At 43.1% G+C, this 14957-nt stretch overlaps 2 protein-coding genes across 2 annotated transcripts; both read right to left on the reverse strand.

Moving 5' to 3' along the window:
* Positions 1-211: 211 nt before the first annotated feature.
* On the reverse strand, positions 212-4678 carry LOC146671559 (uncharacterized). The gene is made up of 3 exons (XM_085405350.1): positions 4669-4678; positions 4432-4551; positions 212-2067 (listed from the first exon to the last, which is right to left on the reverse strand). Exons 1-3 carry the CDS (start codon positions 4676-4678, stop codon positions 1373-1375), a joined length of 825 nt encoding a protein of 274 aa, XP_085261476.1. The 3' UTR covers positions 212-1372.
* A 2471-nt stretch (positions 4679-7149) lies between these two features.
* Positions 7150-14705, reverse strand: cbx4 (chromobox homolog 4 (Pc class homolog, Drosophila)). The gene is made up of 5 exons (XM_085403806.1): positions 14425-14705; positions 14273-14316; positions 13511-13576; positions 11534-11600; positions 7150-10208 (listed from the first exon to the last, which is right to left on the reverse strand). The coding sequence occupies exons 1-5, from the start codon at positions 14695-14697 to the stop codon at positions 8808-8810; spliced, it is 1851 nt and encodes a 616-aa protein (XP_085259932.1). The 5' UTR covers positions 14698-14705; the 3' UTR covers positions 7150-8807.
* Between the last annotated feature and the right edge of the window lie 252 nt (positions 14706-14957).

Here is a 14957-nt window from a genome sequence, read left to right on the forward strand (position 1 = left end):
TTTCACTGTCTGTGTCCATAATTCAGCCAGCATGGCTCAAATTACATAATAGATAATAGAAATATTATTTAAAAATACGAATTTTAAAATTGTCTGTTTTTAGCGGCAATTCCGGGACCTACTGGTGTAAATCTTTATGGCAGAAGAGAAATCTCTGGCACATAAAACAAAGTCGGTTTGTTTTAATTTGCTATTTCAAAGGCAACAGTTATGGAAACGATTGTTACAAGAAGATCTAAAGAGTATGAAGAGCAAATGTACGCTTTAATTTTAAGTTCTGCAAATTAACGCACAAGCAGCAGCATCCTGTCAGAGTTTATCCTGGGAAGATGTGAGAGGAAACAACATGTCAGGGACTTTGAAACTTTGAGGAGAAAAAACTGTCCAAGTGAAATTTCCAATCAAAATTGTTAAATTTAAAGGATAATCAGATTTTATCTGCTAACATTTTCCACGCCCATACAGATCAGTGCTTACAAAGACTTTGTCAGCTTTCACATGTTTAAATAAGCGTTTTAAGATCAGGACTTGACGCAAAATATAAAGTCACGATAAACAATTTTCTGGAGACACTTCTAAATATGAATCTGTGCATTTCCTCTTTGTCAGGAATGATATAACATTACACATTATATTTACATTATTTTTGGATAAAAATACACTCCCACCAATTAGCATAGAATAGAATCGAATAATCCTTTAACTGTCCCACAAGGGGAAATTTGGTTGTAACAGCAACCAGAAAGACACATATACAAACAAACAGTACACAGGACACAGAGCAGAAACATACACAATGTTTTACTTACATATTTACATCAAGGACAATGGTTACTATAAACAGAGTACTGTATGGGCAAACTAATTAAGAAAAAAACAATTACAATAACCTCTGATCTTAATTAAAATCGCGGTGTTTTGTTGAAGGATGGTGCAAAGCTAACGCTAGAAATTGGGCTGAATCACGTACAAAACTTCATCACAATTCAAACAAAACCACCTGTCAGCCAGCGAGAAATCGTATTTGGCATCGCTGTCAAAGAATGTTCCAGCAGAATGAATTTTAGCCAGCAAAGATTGTTCCACAAAGATCGCAATCAGATAACTCTACAGAAACTCTGCAAGTATAAACAAACAGTGCAAAAAGAAATAGTGAGAGCGGACAGTCAAAGAGCAACAACAGCAACAACAACAACACTCCTTAAACTTCAGTTTGATTTTAATTTCATCAGCAGCGTATTAAATATCGGTATGTACACGTTTGAAAGTTACATAGAAAAAATATAGTATTACAGTAGGCCTGTTTGTTAGTAGCTTGTTACACAGTTACCTCCTTGGCAGGTATTGGCCTCCTCTGAACTACATGAAATACTCATCTTTTATCTTTGAAGAAGCCTTTGTCCGTGCTGCTCTCTCTGACGGTGACTGTCAGGAAGTTCAAGGTGACATCGGTTACGGTCACAGTGTCCAGGTGAGCGAAACAGGGGGTCCAGGATGAGGCTGGATGCTCGGAGGATTCGTGGATGGAATCGGTGTGTGAAGGTGAAGCTTGTTCCCGGGGTAGAGAGTTCTCGTTCGCTGCAGGCCGCTTCATGCTCAAACAGTGAGTCATGTGCCTCCCCTGCTCGCTTTTGCGCAAATCCGAAGCTAATGCGCACGGGTAAGAGAAGCCCACGCCCCCCAAATGTCTCTGCTCGCTGTGGGATTTGGGTGTTATCGTGGTTTCCTCCTGAAACCTCTTGGTCAGCTGCATGAGGCAGTGATCTGATGTCTCCCCGTGATGATGCGGGCGTCGGCTGTGGTGAGACGTGGGCTCCCTCATGAGCTTGCTATGTTTGGCGTCTGGCTCTGCTGAGCTGCTGCCGTCGTCTTTATCATAATGCATGTGCATATTGGGTTTGCGTCCTCTCTTTCTTTCTAGAACTGCTGGGACACTTGGAATGTCAGAGCAGCTGCTGGAGTTGTGTTGGGTCCTCTCTCTCTCCCCCTCTGTTGACCGCGCTGGGCGGGCAGATTGCTGGATCCACTGTGCGCAAACTCTCCCTGGCCCTTTTCTTTGGCTTTGGCCTAAGGAAGCAAAAAAAAAAAAAAAAAAAAAAAAAGAGAAGAGAAGAGAAGAGAAGAGAAGAGAAGAGAAGAGAAGAGAAGAGAAGAGAAGAAAAACAATTACATTTGTGACGAAAAGTTTCCCAGAAATGAAAATCTTAAGTCTCTTGAGCAAATGTAAAGTTTTAGAGGCCTTGACCTAAAGTTTCTGTGATTTAAAGGGAATGAAAGGCTGTAAGAATGAAAATACTGTTAATATTCACATGTAAAGTCATGTAAAGTTCTTTGTCCAACATTACATGACCAGAAACCTTTGAGAAAAGAGATCTTTGGAGACATTTTTTTAAACTTACAATTGTTTTCAAAAAAGTGAAACCACAACACAGTGGCATCAAAGTTTATAGGAGTGCACACATCACTGAAATGGTTCAGCCTGTGCACATGAAGCCACGCCTCGGAAAGACAAGCGAATAAAACGGAATACCCAGAAATAAATACAAACACTCACCTTTAAAAGAAATGTCTCAGGCTTGGGTCCCCTCTTTTTCGGCCCGAACATCTCCCTTTCTCCCTGAAGAATTTTTATAAATCGTTAAAAGAGTCCGCACGACACAATAAACAATTATTTTTCATTAAGTCAATGATTAAATTGGAACATCTCATTTTACTGGACTATGGGCTGAAATTTAACCAGCTTTCATCAGCTTTCACTTGTAAGCTAAATAAAAATCGAATAAAGCGAAATATATATGCATCTGTTTGGGATTTATTTATTTATTTTAAATGGGCGACATCACATCTTGCAGCACAGCATCCTATCAGAGTTTATCCTGGGAAGATATGAGAGAAAACAACATGTCAGGAACTTTGAAACTTTGAGTTGCTATAGAGTTATTTAAAATAATGCACACAAACGCTTACATACTCTGTCTATAATAATAATAACAATAATATTAATAATGAAATATTTTTTTAAATGGCTTTCTTTCTGCTTGGACAGATCAGCCATTTATTTATTCATTTATTTAATTTTAAATAATTACTTATTGAGAACATAAAATCATTTCCAGTTATTAAAGAAATTATCAGAAAAAAATGCAGAAATTGTTGGCTTCATCATCATCATTATTATTATTATTATTATTATTATTATTATTATTATTATTATTACATTTTCTGGAATATCTTTGATATTTTTTAATGCGATTGTAACATTTATTCTGAGTATTGATTACTGGGGCAGTGCTGTGCCTTCCAGTTGTATTTTCTGTGGGGCTCATGTTCGTTAAAATAATGCATGAAAATAAAATTAGATAAAAATAATATTAATAATAATGCATTTGGGCTTCTCTTGAATGAGTGGGTTTTTATTCTTAAACAGTCCTTATCACAGTGAATTGTTAGGCCATCCACGCGTGTCTTTCTGATGTCAGTCAGAAAGGTTTCCAGGTTTGAAATGTATTCCGCGCAGTTTATTTCACGTTGCTCTGAACAGCAAAAACACGAGGACGGTGCTTGAAATGCGCAATTTTCGTTCCAAGATTCTGCGACTTTTTTCCTCCTAAAGTTTATCTATTGACATGACAAACAGGCAAAGCTGCACGACCAGCTCAGAGTGCGAGAGTGTATCAGTTGGATAAATAAAGCAAGTCTCTGCACGGATTATTTGACATTAAACCTTCATGCTGATGTTGCGTTTGGCTGTGTGCGCGCTGCTGATCTGTTTTGATTGATAGTTTTTGGTCCATTGGCAATTTGTTTTGTCTTAAAGACTCTGCTTCGTCCACAGATGGATTGATCATGAAATTTTAAGATGATTAAAAATATTATCTGTAGAGGCAAAATCTCTCTCTATATATATATGTATATGTATGTGTATTTGTGTATATATTTCGCCCCTGATCTCTGATCTTGAATTTTCACATGAGCGCCTCAAACAACACCTCAAGTGAAACTCTTGGAAACAGGAGGACAGAGGCGGACAGATGCTGAATTTAATTGAATTTATGTGAATCACTTAAACGTTTAATCTCATGTTTGGGACCTACTGAATAAAATGACTCCCCCCCCCCTCCCTCTAAAAAAAAAAAAGAAAACAGGAAGGAGGCACTCAGTCTGCTCTGAGGAGAGGCGCAGAACCAATTTGTCCGTCTTTACTCTCGATCGTCTGAGAGATCGTGGATAATTGGCTGATAAACTTGTGCTGCTGTCTGTTTTTTCTCTTCTTCTTTTTTTTTAATTTCCCAGCAGTGGAGCAGACAAAGGCGGGAGCGCAGCGGACAAAAGATGCGTTGTGGCTGCCGTCGAAATATGAACCACCATTTTGATAGTCATAGCCTGTAGACCGACATTTCCTGTCGGTACTAGAATGGCTGTACAGCCTACACGGCTTCTGCAGAGGCAGAGAGCGGACTGGTGCGTGCTGACAGGAGGCAGCCGCACATACAGACACGTTGCTGCTTCTGCGGCTCTCCATATTTGGCTGCGAGTCGGTGAAAAGTGGGTCTGCAGGAGCCGCAATGGCGACAGCCGTACATGAATAAACAGAGCTGGCTCTGTGAGAACATTATTGGCTCTCTGGTTTCTGGGCAACTGCTGCGCACAGCTCGCTGTCCTACTTACCGGGCGACATTTTCTGCTCAAGGTGGCTGCTCAGATGTTTTAAAAACAACAACAAAAAAACCCACAAGCGAGAAGATGTGAAGCCGTGTGGCTTTGACCTGCAGCCTGAATCAGACATGAGCGCATGATTTGAATTAGAAAGCATTATCTACAACAGCAAACGCAACCGCAGCTCCATGTCTAATTTCTCACCAGAACCTCTTTCAGGTTTCTTTAAGGCGCGGGGGGGCTATATGTGTTTTAATTGCTCTTTTGAAAGGAATGAGCTCCATTAAAAAAAAAAAAAAGATGCTTAAGGAAATTTTTAAAAAGGGAGAAAATGAAGAGCCTTCGCTTCTATTTTGAATCCCTTCATATTTCTGTCGTTTCTGGGGTGTCGCAGGCCTCCAGCGGTCCACGCGCAGGGATTTAAATTAGAGAAGTGATCCCTGCTGCTCGCGCACTCCTGCGAGGCTGCACTGCTGAGATGAAACCGACACTGTGTGCAGGCTGCTGCTGGGTACGATGATAAAGGGGGTATGTGAAACATCACACTTGGTCTATAAATATGTTCCCCTGTTAAAACATGTTTCGGTTTCCTATAGCTGCTGATGCATGACTGGCTCACAGGTTCAAAGCCACGGAAGGCCTGTAGAGAGAGCCTCACGCATAGAGAGAGCGAGAGAGATTTCAAAAGCCAGGGTGGAAAAAAGCTGCATGAAATATATAAGATATAGGAAAATATCGACTAAGCTTCACCACTCTGAAAACAGAGTATGCGTTTATTTGCCAGTTTCAGTCGACCGCACACCTTCCGGTGGGCCTGTTAGGATTCATCGAGCATTTGAGACTTCAGCAGGTCACCTCAGCTCCCCAAAATGGCCACAAATACATTTCCAGTTCATCCACAAATAAATGATTCCTGGATAAATAAATAGTAACTCATAATCTATTGCCCGCTTTAGCTGAAAGTCTGGTTAATTAAGTCTATATTACAAGATTATTAAGGGGCCATTTCCAAAACGAAATCTCAGAGAAAGAGGGGGAATGGCCTGAAATGTTCGATAAAGGTTTATGTGAGAGTGTCATTTAGACCGGAAGTGAGCTCATTCTTGTAAAAATGCCAGCAGATGACCTCCTCATTATATGCGTCACCTATTGTGCCTGCAGTCTTCCACCTACGTAGGTGGAAAAATGCATTTGTTTATCAAAGAGGTTGATTTTTTTTCCTCTCTGAAAATCAAGAAACTGATATAGTTGGTCTCCTAAAAACTAACTCTAAGTTGGCATTAATGTCAAGATTACAGGGCAGCTAGTTCGCCCCCCCACGCCCCCACCCAAAAAATAATAATAAAAAAAAAATAGAAGAAAGCGACGTTAAATGGTTCACTTTGCTCCGGGATCACTTTTAATTAAACCTGGCAATAATATATTAATTATTAAAGTAATTAAAGGACTTCACATGACTCGTTCTGTAACGATAGAGCACCATTGTGGCCCTCTTTTGTAGGTTTTCATTTCCTTATATGGTTGTTTGATTTTGATCAGTCAGCTGTCACTGACAGACAATGACTTGACTAAAGAAACAACCAAAATACACCTCACACATTTCTCCGGGCCTTTCTGTTTGTCACACCATGCAAATGTTATGCCTCTAATCAGTTTGTAATCCTCTTATAACAGAGTAGATTGTTTCTCCGTACAGTTTCAGACCTGGCTCCAGGCTCCCCGGGCCTTCATAAAGCCTGGAAGAGGCCCACAGAGTTTGAAGGTGTCAAGAAAGGTCAGTGTTTAGAGATGATTCACAAAAAGTCGTGCACTCGAGTATCACTCGCGCTTTGCATGCACAGCCCTTTCTGTATGATGACAGTGCAGAAAAACTTGCTGTGTCATTGTGCCGCAGGCCACACAGACCTGTTTTACAGCAAGCTGGAAACACAATAAAGCCTCCTAGCAGACTGGATTTTTTTTCAAACCTCTTATTGTTGACGTCCTTTCCTTTCTGCATTGTGCTGGACGGCACAATGCAAAACAGCATCAGGCCAAACACCCTCCATGAAGACTTTCTTCTTGATAAAATCTAAGAATTACATAACCTCCTTCCTTCAGCAGATTTTAGATTCCTGCTCTGGATCAAGCTGCTATAGAAAAATAATTCTTGGGTAAGGTTTTAATAATACAAGTGACCGGTGCAGTTGTGCAATACAGAGCGCTCTTTGTGCGGGGTCATTAGTGATTATGCAACATGATCTGTTTTCCTATTTTGTTTTTGCTTAACAGCCAAGTTAATGTTTCTAAAGTTTAACGCTTCATTCTGTCCAAGCGTGAGCCAGGAGGCTTCAGACAAACTGCAGGGTGAGAGCATTGATACGCACGGCGGTTTTTACTGGAACTCTAAAGGGCGGCCGTGAAACGTTAGCCCATAAAAGGAAGCCAGTTCAAATTATAAACTGACAGCGCTCCCAGTTTGCCCCCAGCAGATATCAGTGCCACACATCAGAGGTCAAATCTCTTTCTTTATTGTGAAACATACCAGTCAGTAAGCTGCGCCAACAGCTGTAAGTCAGCCAACTCCGGGTATAACATACTTTATAACAATCATTTTGACTTTTGAAATGAGTGCAAGAAGGAATGAACAGAGTAAGGTGAAAGGAGGGGACGGGAAGAAGTAGCAAACAGACTCAAAATCATCCGAGAGGGTGAAACTCTTCAGTGGATTCACGCAACTTCTGATGCAGCAGACATCTGGGAAATGCTTCTCGAACGACATGCTCAGTGTCAATAAATATGCACTCTTCATTTTTAACATTATAGCATTTTTAGCATTCTCACTGGCTTTAAATGTGCATAAGACAGCCGTTTAGACTCAAATGTAGGGTACATCCAACAGCTTTGACATTTGAATTCTCAGCAGCATAGTCGAAACAGCTCGCACTCATCGGATTGCATGTAACAGTATACAAGTCAGTCTCGTAACTCACATTTAATCTCTGTAGCATACTCATTTATGACCCTGGCAGCTTCCTTTTTTCCTTGTACAACAAATAGTCCTCACTTGTACTCCTCAGATCATAGGATGAGCTTTGAAAGAAAAATGAGATGAATGTTGTAAAGCAGTGTGACGTTAAGCCTTCTAACAAGACTAGCAGTGTTTTAAACTCCAGCAATATATCAGCAGTATGGTAATAAACCCCAATCTAATCAAGGGAGGGGGTGATCTTGACGGGAAGACACGTTTGATAAATGACACCATCTTCTTCATGTGCAACGGGCCTTTAAAAGTCTACATGTTATTTATTTATTTTCCTAAAATGATTCTTAAGTGGGAGAATGTGCAATATATTAGCAGATTGTGCAGGTTGCATCGGCTGCTGACTGCTTTTGCAGCGTCCCAGTAAAAAGAAAAGGCTGGGAACGTCACTTAAAAGCCGTCGTTGCAGCTGAGTGTGTCCCACTGTTGCCACTGTGTTTACACAGTTTTCAGACGCACCTGCTTTCCAAATTTGCATTTCATGGGCAATCATAATCCTTAAACCAAGCTGCAAACAAAACAGGCCATTTCAGTGTCAGGGTATTTGTCTGGGATTTAAAACCCCCCCACAAAAAACAAAGAAAAATCAAAGAGACTAGCTGTTTCTCTGGTAGTAATGACACAAGTAAACGTGTGGAAAATGTAATTAAGTGCTTTCGAATTGATCTTTGATCAGCATATACTCAACAACGTCCTCTCTAGCTTCTATCAGGACCAAAATAAGAGATACCGTTAATACAAAAGACATATAAACCTTCATACATCTCGGGTTATAAGTTTGGTACAGGTATGAAACAACAGCAAAAGTTTCCCATCAAGCTCCGTATGACAAATTAACAGATTTTAAACCAGAAATTATTTTCTTTTCTCGGTGAATATTTCCACCTGAATGTATTCGCTCAAATCCTCGAGGGCACTTTCTTGGCTATGACGTCACAGAGAGGAGTTACAGTATAAAACATTATAAGAAACATATTGAATTTTCATGATAAATTATAAATTTCCATATATACAAAATTCTGGTGTTTTTCTTCTTTTCTTTCTTTCTTCTTTTTTTTTTTTAAACATATGCACATATGAACAGGATCGTCCAATTGGTAAACACTAGTCCCGTTTTATCAATAGTTTCTTAGAAAGAAACGTATTCCTTGAAGGTTACAGTGAGACTGTTTGTTGTGATGTCAGTGATGATGATATTTCCCATAAAAGGGGAGGTTTTTTTAACAGGCGCTTCTTTAGATGCCTCTGTGGATATCTGCGTGTCCTCTGTCACAGGAGGTGCATCTTTGACAGCAGGCTCTGGCTCCGGCGGCGTTTCTGCTGGAGCTTGCTTCTTAGTCTTTGGGCAGCTGAGGTCCATCGGCTCCTCTTGACTACCCAAATCCTCGTACGTACATACACCGCTCTGGCGTGGGCCGTTGCAGTGGAGGTCCATAGGTTTATCCTGAGGTGGCGTGACCACAGTGCTGGGCACGCTGAAGCTCCTCGAACTCAGGTAGATTTTGGATACACTCCTATCCTCCACGGGATCGGAGAGCTTTCTCTTGCGGTCAGCGGGAAAAGAAGGGATCCGGATCTGGTCGACAGCTGTTGGCGTTGGAATGTTGGTGTCAACAGCCCAAGAAGTCATAGGAGAGCTAGCGGTCAGCTGTAAGGGTAAATCGTCCGGTAAATCAGCTTGACCACGAGCCACTTCGGTGTTGTATTCCTCTGCTGTGCTTGGTGAAGGTTTGGAGAAATGCCTGTCCTTTGGGGAACACTTTATAGGATGCTCCGCTACAGAGAGGGAACTTCCATTACAAATCTCTTTGGGGATACCGTTCTCCAGGTGCTCCTCCAATTTGGTTGCATGTGCTGGGTTGTTTTCTGACGTCTTCATGTTTTGGGGTTTGTCTTCCCTTGATGATTCCCCGTGTTTACCCTTTGCACCGTGAACCTTGTTACTGTCCATATATTTGCTCATGACAATAACAATACGTCCGTTCTTGTTTTTATTCTTGATTATCTTCATTTTGCTGCTAATAGCACTCGGCAGGGTTGCATCCTTGGGATTGGGCTTAAGGGCGTGCTCACTCTCCGCCTCTTTAACAGCCGGTTTCCTCACTTCCACGGCCAGCTCCTTGACTTTGCTCAGGCAGCCTGTGTCTTTGTCACGGATCCACTTCTGCTGCAGGGCCAGAGGTAAGTTCCAGCCTGGATTTGCAGGTTTACTCGCTGCCTCCTGAACTTTAACCACCTCTTTGAGCCTAGAGGCCTGCGTGTCGTACATATTTGGGTCGGGCTCATAGTGGTGGTGCTTCTTGCTGTTTAGCTGATAGATGAACTTCTTCTTGTTGCTGGCCAGCTGGTCACCGGGGACCTCCTGGCTGCTGGGCTGGTACTGATGGTGCTTCTTGCTGTTCAGCTGGTATTGCTGAGGCTGGGAGCGCTGCTGTGCCTGAATGGGATCAGACTTCAGGTTGCCTTCTGCATCCTGAGATGTTTCTTCAAAACCAGCAGGAATGCTTGATCTTCGGGCAAACGAGGGCACCTTCAATAAGAGATGAGACTCAATTCAGCAATTTACCCACATTTAGACAAAGCTTGCACTGTACTCCACAATACGGTAACAAAATAAAGAAAATGTGAGAAAACTGACTGAAATTCTGGGATTGTTTAAAGTAAAATTAAAGCTCTTAACCAGAGAAGGGTTAGGGTTAAGTAACATACCGACCTTATTATGGAATCTCTGCTTATTTGGCAACACTAAAGGGAAGTGCTTATAACAGCCAAAATGCTTGTGCAAGATTTGTTTTCAGAAGTAGTAGTTTTTCTAAACTGCTCCACCGAATTTGTCATGCATATTTTTTAAAACTGAAAACTGAACTGAGTACACTAAGATAGCTTCATTAAGACATTAGTCATAACAGAATTGTGTGGTCAGGCTTGACAAAGGGGTGACTGTACCTCAGGAGGTGCAGCAGGTCATCTAATAATAGGAAGGTTGGTGGTTTGAAGTATACTGAAACCCAAGTTACTCACCAATGCTTTCACTGGAGTATGAATGTGTGTGTGGAAGTACAGCAGCAAAGCGCTGCATAAGAACCAGTCCATTTACAAAGCCGTTTGTTCTTTTATGGGTTGGGCATAAAAAATAATAAACTAACATTTGTTGCTTGAAGACCTAATATAAAAAATTATAAAACCTATCAGCGATCGAATAAAACTATCCAACGAGCTCTCAGCTCGCCGCCACCCTCCCACCATGTTGCCCCCTCCTGCTTTACCAGTACAGGCCGACCACGCTGACGTCAGAGACGCGGTAGCCGAACGATTTGACTATGACCTCAGGTCAGTGAAGTGCCACCTGACGTGTCACGCTCCATCTCAGATTGTCGGCCACGTGTGACTCTGGCAGGATGGTATGCCTCTTAAGGAGTGACAATCCATAACAATCAGCTCCGAGTCGCTCAAAATATATAATCACACTTGGCTCAGGTCATGTAAGCTCAGGCCTTTAAATGCCTGAGCTGAGGAAATTAAAGCGGAATGCTGCTTTGAACCATATATTTTCGTCTTGGGATAACAAATGGCAACATGAAAGAAAACATTTCCACTGGTACTGATTCACTTGGTTCAAAAAACAATGAAAAAAAAAACCCCTCAGGCATAAGACCCAGTTTCAGAATGAGTGAGGAGTGAAATTCAGCTGCACCCCCCCCCCCCCCCCCCTTAAAAAAACCAAAGAAAGAAAGCAACACACGATAACAAGACAGCAGCTCTAGCACACCTGACAGTATCCCTCCTGTTTAAGCCTTTGACAGATTCAGTGGAAATGTTTCTACGGAAACCGTGTTGTGATGACTCATACAATACCTGGAGAAAAAGATGTTTTGGTTTCGGCCCACGTTTTCGATATCCCATCAGCTGCTCTTGCCTCTCTCTGTGAAAACAAAGAATAATGGCATTAAATCTCATGCAACATGCTCGTCTCCCATAAACATATAAAATGCTTCATTTCCCAGACATCTTTAGAAACCTACACGTCTGACGCTTGAATTATTCAAGGTCAAAAGTGGAATTTTGATTTAGAGGACTAATGAATGCCCGCATGTGACCCACTGCAAAGCATTATGGTCCTTATTTGCATAGCTCTCCATGGTAATCGGTCCATTCCTTATTCTCATTATACTGAAGAAATTCAATTAAGGCTAAAGCAGGGAGAATCTCAAACATCCTCCCTCCTACAGCACACCCTTCCCTCTTCTTACATTCAATCTCTAATTAGGGTCATGAGGTACAAATGAAAAGGGATAAATACTACATTGTGGAGTACATCTGGGATACACCCTAATGCCAGGCCTTGTGCAAGACAACGCCTACACTTTGAAAGTGCAGGGTGAAGAGTATCAGATTAATAACAAACATCTACTGGAGCTGTTTTTATTGAGGGAGGAGATGCAGACGTGTGTTTTTGTAGTTGCACTGGCTAGACCAGGCCCGGTCTTTGAAATATTGCTCCCTGATATAAACCTCTACTCATCACTTGGCTCATAAATAACAGCAGTGGGCGAAGGCCGGCTGTACACAGGCGTCACCAGGCGCGAGTAAAGCCAGCCTATTGTTGCTACAGATGTTCAAACTATCGGCGCTGCCAGAAGATTGCCACAATAAACAGTCGACGCTGTTATAATGTGTATGATTTCAAAAAGGCGACTAACGGGGTGACCCCTATTCACAGAAGATTTGGCAATTACAGACTCCCTCGTCGAATCCCATCCCCCATCCACTGGGAGCAGAGAGGAATCCACACACACACAGTGCAGAGGCAGCACTCCATGACCATCAGCACACAGCCACACACACACAGAACCAGGCAGGCGGGCAAGCAGGCTGTGGGGGAATATGAGAGCGGTACACTGGAAACGTTGAAGAGCGCTTGCGTGTCAATTAGCCTTTTCAGAGAAGCAAATTCCTTTCCCCAGCCATCATGTCTTTACCCAGTCCCATGAGCTGCTGCCTCCTGGTCTACAGAGAGAGAAAAGATCTCAGGGGCTGCATGGGTCCAGCAACCCAGACAAGATGTAGTTGTTTGTGCGCTGTAGAGTTTGAATGAACTAACATCTCCACCTCTTAGGTAGACATTGACCCGTTCTTGATTGTTTTACGGGCCTCTGGGTAAACCCAGATTGATAGCAGGCTGTCAACACAAGCATCCAAGGTCCAAAATGAAGATAATTTCATAGGATGTGTCAAAACTGAATGCTGAGCAGAAGCCAGCCTAGCCTTTTGGCAAACTAATAGTGAGGAGAATCCCATCAGGCAGCAGCGTGGCCCTCCTCACATCGAAACCCACAACAAACCTGCTGTGCTCATGTCCTGAACACTAGTCACACTCTCCACAGTGCAGCTTATCCTCTGGCTCCTGACTGCACAGCAAATTAACGCGTCAAACATTATCACGCACAGATTACACTGCCTTTTAACTGTCCTTCATGCATTTTGTGGCAAATGCACCTTCTCCTTTTTTCTCTGTTAGATTGGCCAATGGCCATCCTTGTAGCTCTCCAGGCCAAAAATAACAACAACAAAAAAAAAATCACATTTATTATGATAGATTTTTATAAAGAGAAAATGGAGGTCCTCGTGCAGATCCCTTCAGTCCATTAGCACATTGGGGAATTCTCAATATCATATCCCTAGAGTTTTTACACCAGGGAGAAAAGGAGGGGGGGTGGGGGGGGGGGGGGGTTAGCGCTAGAGTTACTAGCGCGCCCCTCCTCCCATGCCCTTATATGGCCATGGCTGCACTGGAGGCTGAGCGGCCTCGTCCGAAGTCCACGTCTCTCTCACCTGTGTTGAAACGCGACGAGGAGGCGCGGGTCAAGGATGTTTTCCTCTGGCTCCCATGTGTTGTATCTGCAGAGAGGAGCAAACAACTGTCAGAAAGCTGGCACGTGCAGCCTGGCTTTTCCACCCCCAGCTGACAGGCGCACAGGGCTTTGCCTATGACACACACACACACTCCCACGTCTTCACAACTAATGTGCAGTTAGAAAGGAAAGCTGTATCCAGATCTCCAGTGTAATGTAAAAACAAATGGTTCCTGCTTTGTTTTTTTTATTTTACTGTTATTAAATCAAGATGATCGAATCTGCAAGGAACCCCGCTAAGTCGCAGTGCCCGCAGCAGGTTACCAGTCATGGGGACATCCACTGGCAGAGGGGGGAAATGTCAAACAGAAAGCGTCTGTGTGAGCTCTCCAAACGCTTCTCCAGCACCAACATGCAGTCGGCCATTTTAGCACTCCTGTCTCGTAAAATTCGCTGGCAGAGCAGAAATAATTAAAACGGGATTACATGGCTGTGCCTAGCCCCCCCTTCCCTCGCATAAATTAGTGAAGGCATCCGCGGATACACTGAAACGCATACCGACCGCGCTCTTCCAGCTTCTACACACACTCACGTGCGCGCGTACAAGTCACTGTGCACGCTCGCCCTTCATGGTTTGCGTTTTTTTAAGTAACAACACTTGATCTTGTGACATAATATTGAAATGCATCGTTTCGATGCAGAATCGCTGGAAATGCATTAGAAAGCGTGCAGTAAGACTTACTTGGGAGACCAGCCTCGCCACTTGACCAGGTACTCTATCTTGCCCTGTGATGGTGGAGAAGGAGAACATTTTTTTAAACCCGACATTTTCATCGTCCGCGCTTTTTTTTAACCCCCATTTCTTTCCTACAAAGACGCTTCGTGTCTCTTTACCTTTCGTATGCGCTTCTTTTCGATCCCCTCCACCGCAAAGACGTGCTCTCCAGCGGCAGGGAGCTCCATTCTCGGCTCAATCTGATCGAAAGCGGACGGGGAGTAGATGTACTGCTGGCTACGCACAGTCGATGTGCCGTCCGCTCGGTGCTTGCTGTGCGCGCTTGGTAGTTTTCCAGTTGTATCCGAATTCAACTGTATCCCCCCCACCCCACCGCTCTCCCTCTCTCTCCTTTGCACACTCCACGGTCTTGGTACTGAGCGTACAGACATTCACAGTAGTGCGGCTGCGAGCAGCTCTGTTCGTGCAATAGCTTCAGCTCGCCGTGTGACGTCAGGAGGGGAGGGGGGCAGTGTGGATTGGGGGACCTTGCAGAAAGGTTTTTTTTTTTTTTTTATCCCGAGCGTACCGGACGGCGGGACGAATGTTTGGGAATTCAAATCAATCCCAACTTTATCGTCACGAGCACGAAACCCGCCCCTGTAATGGTGCTAATGTAATGCTTTGCTGTCAAACGTAAAAGTGGAGACGC

This window comes from Rhamphochromis longiceps, linkage group LG4 (genome assembly GCF_057381845.1).
Source record: "Rhamphochromis longiceps isolate RC_006_pf linkage group LG4, R_longiceps_female_GT1.1, whole genome shotgun sequence".
NCBI classification, from domain to species: domain Eukaryota; kingdom Metazoa; phylum Chordata; class Actinopteri; order Cichliformes; family Cichlidae; genus Rhamphochromis; species Rhamphochromis longiceps.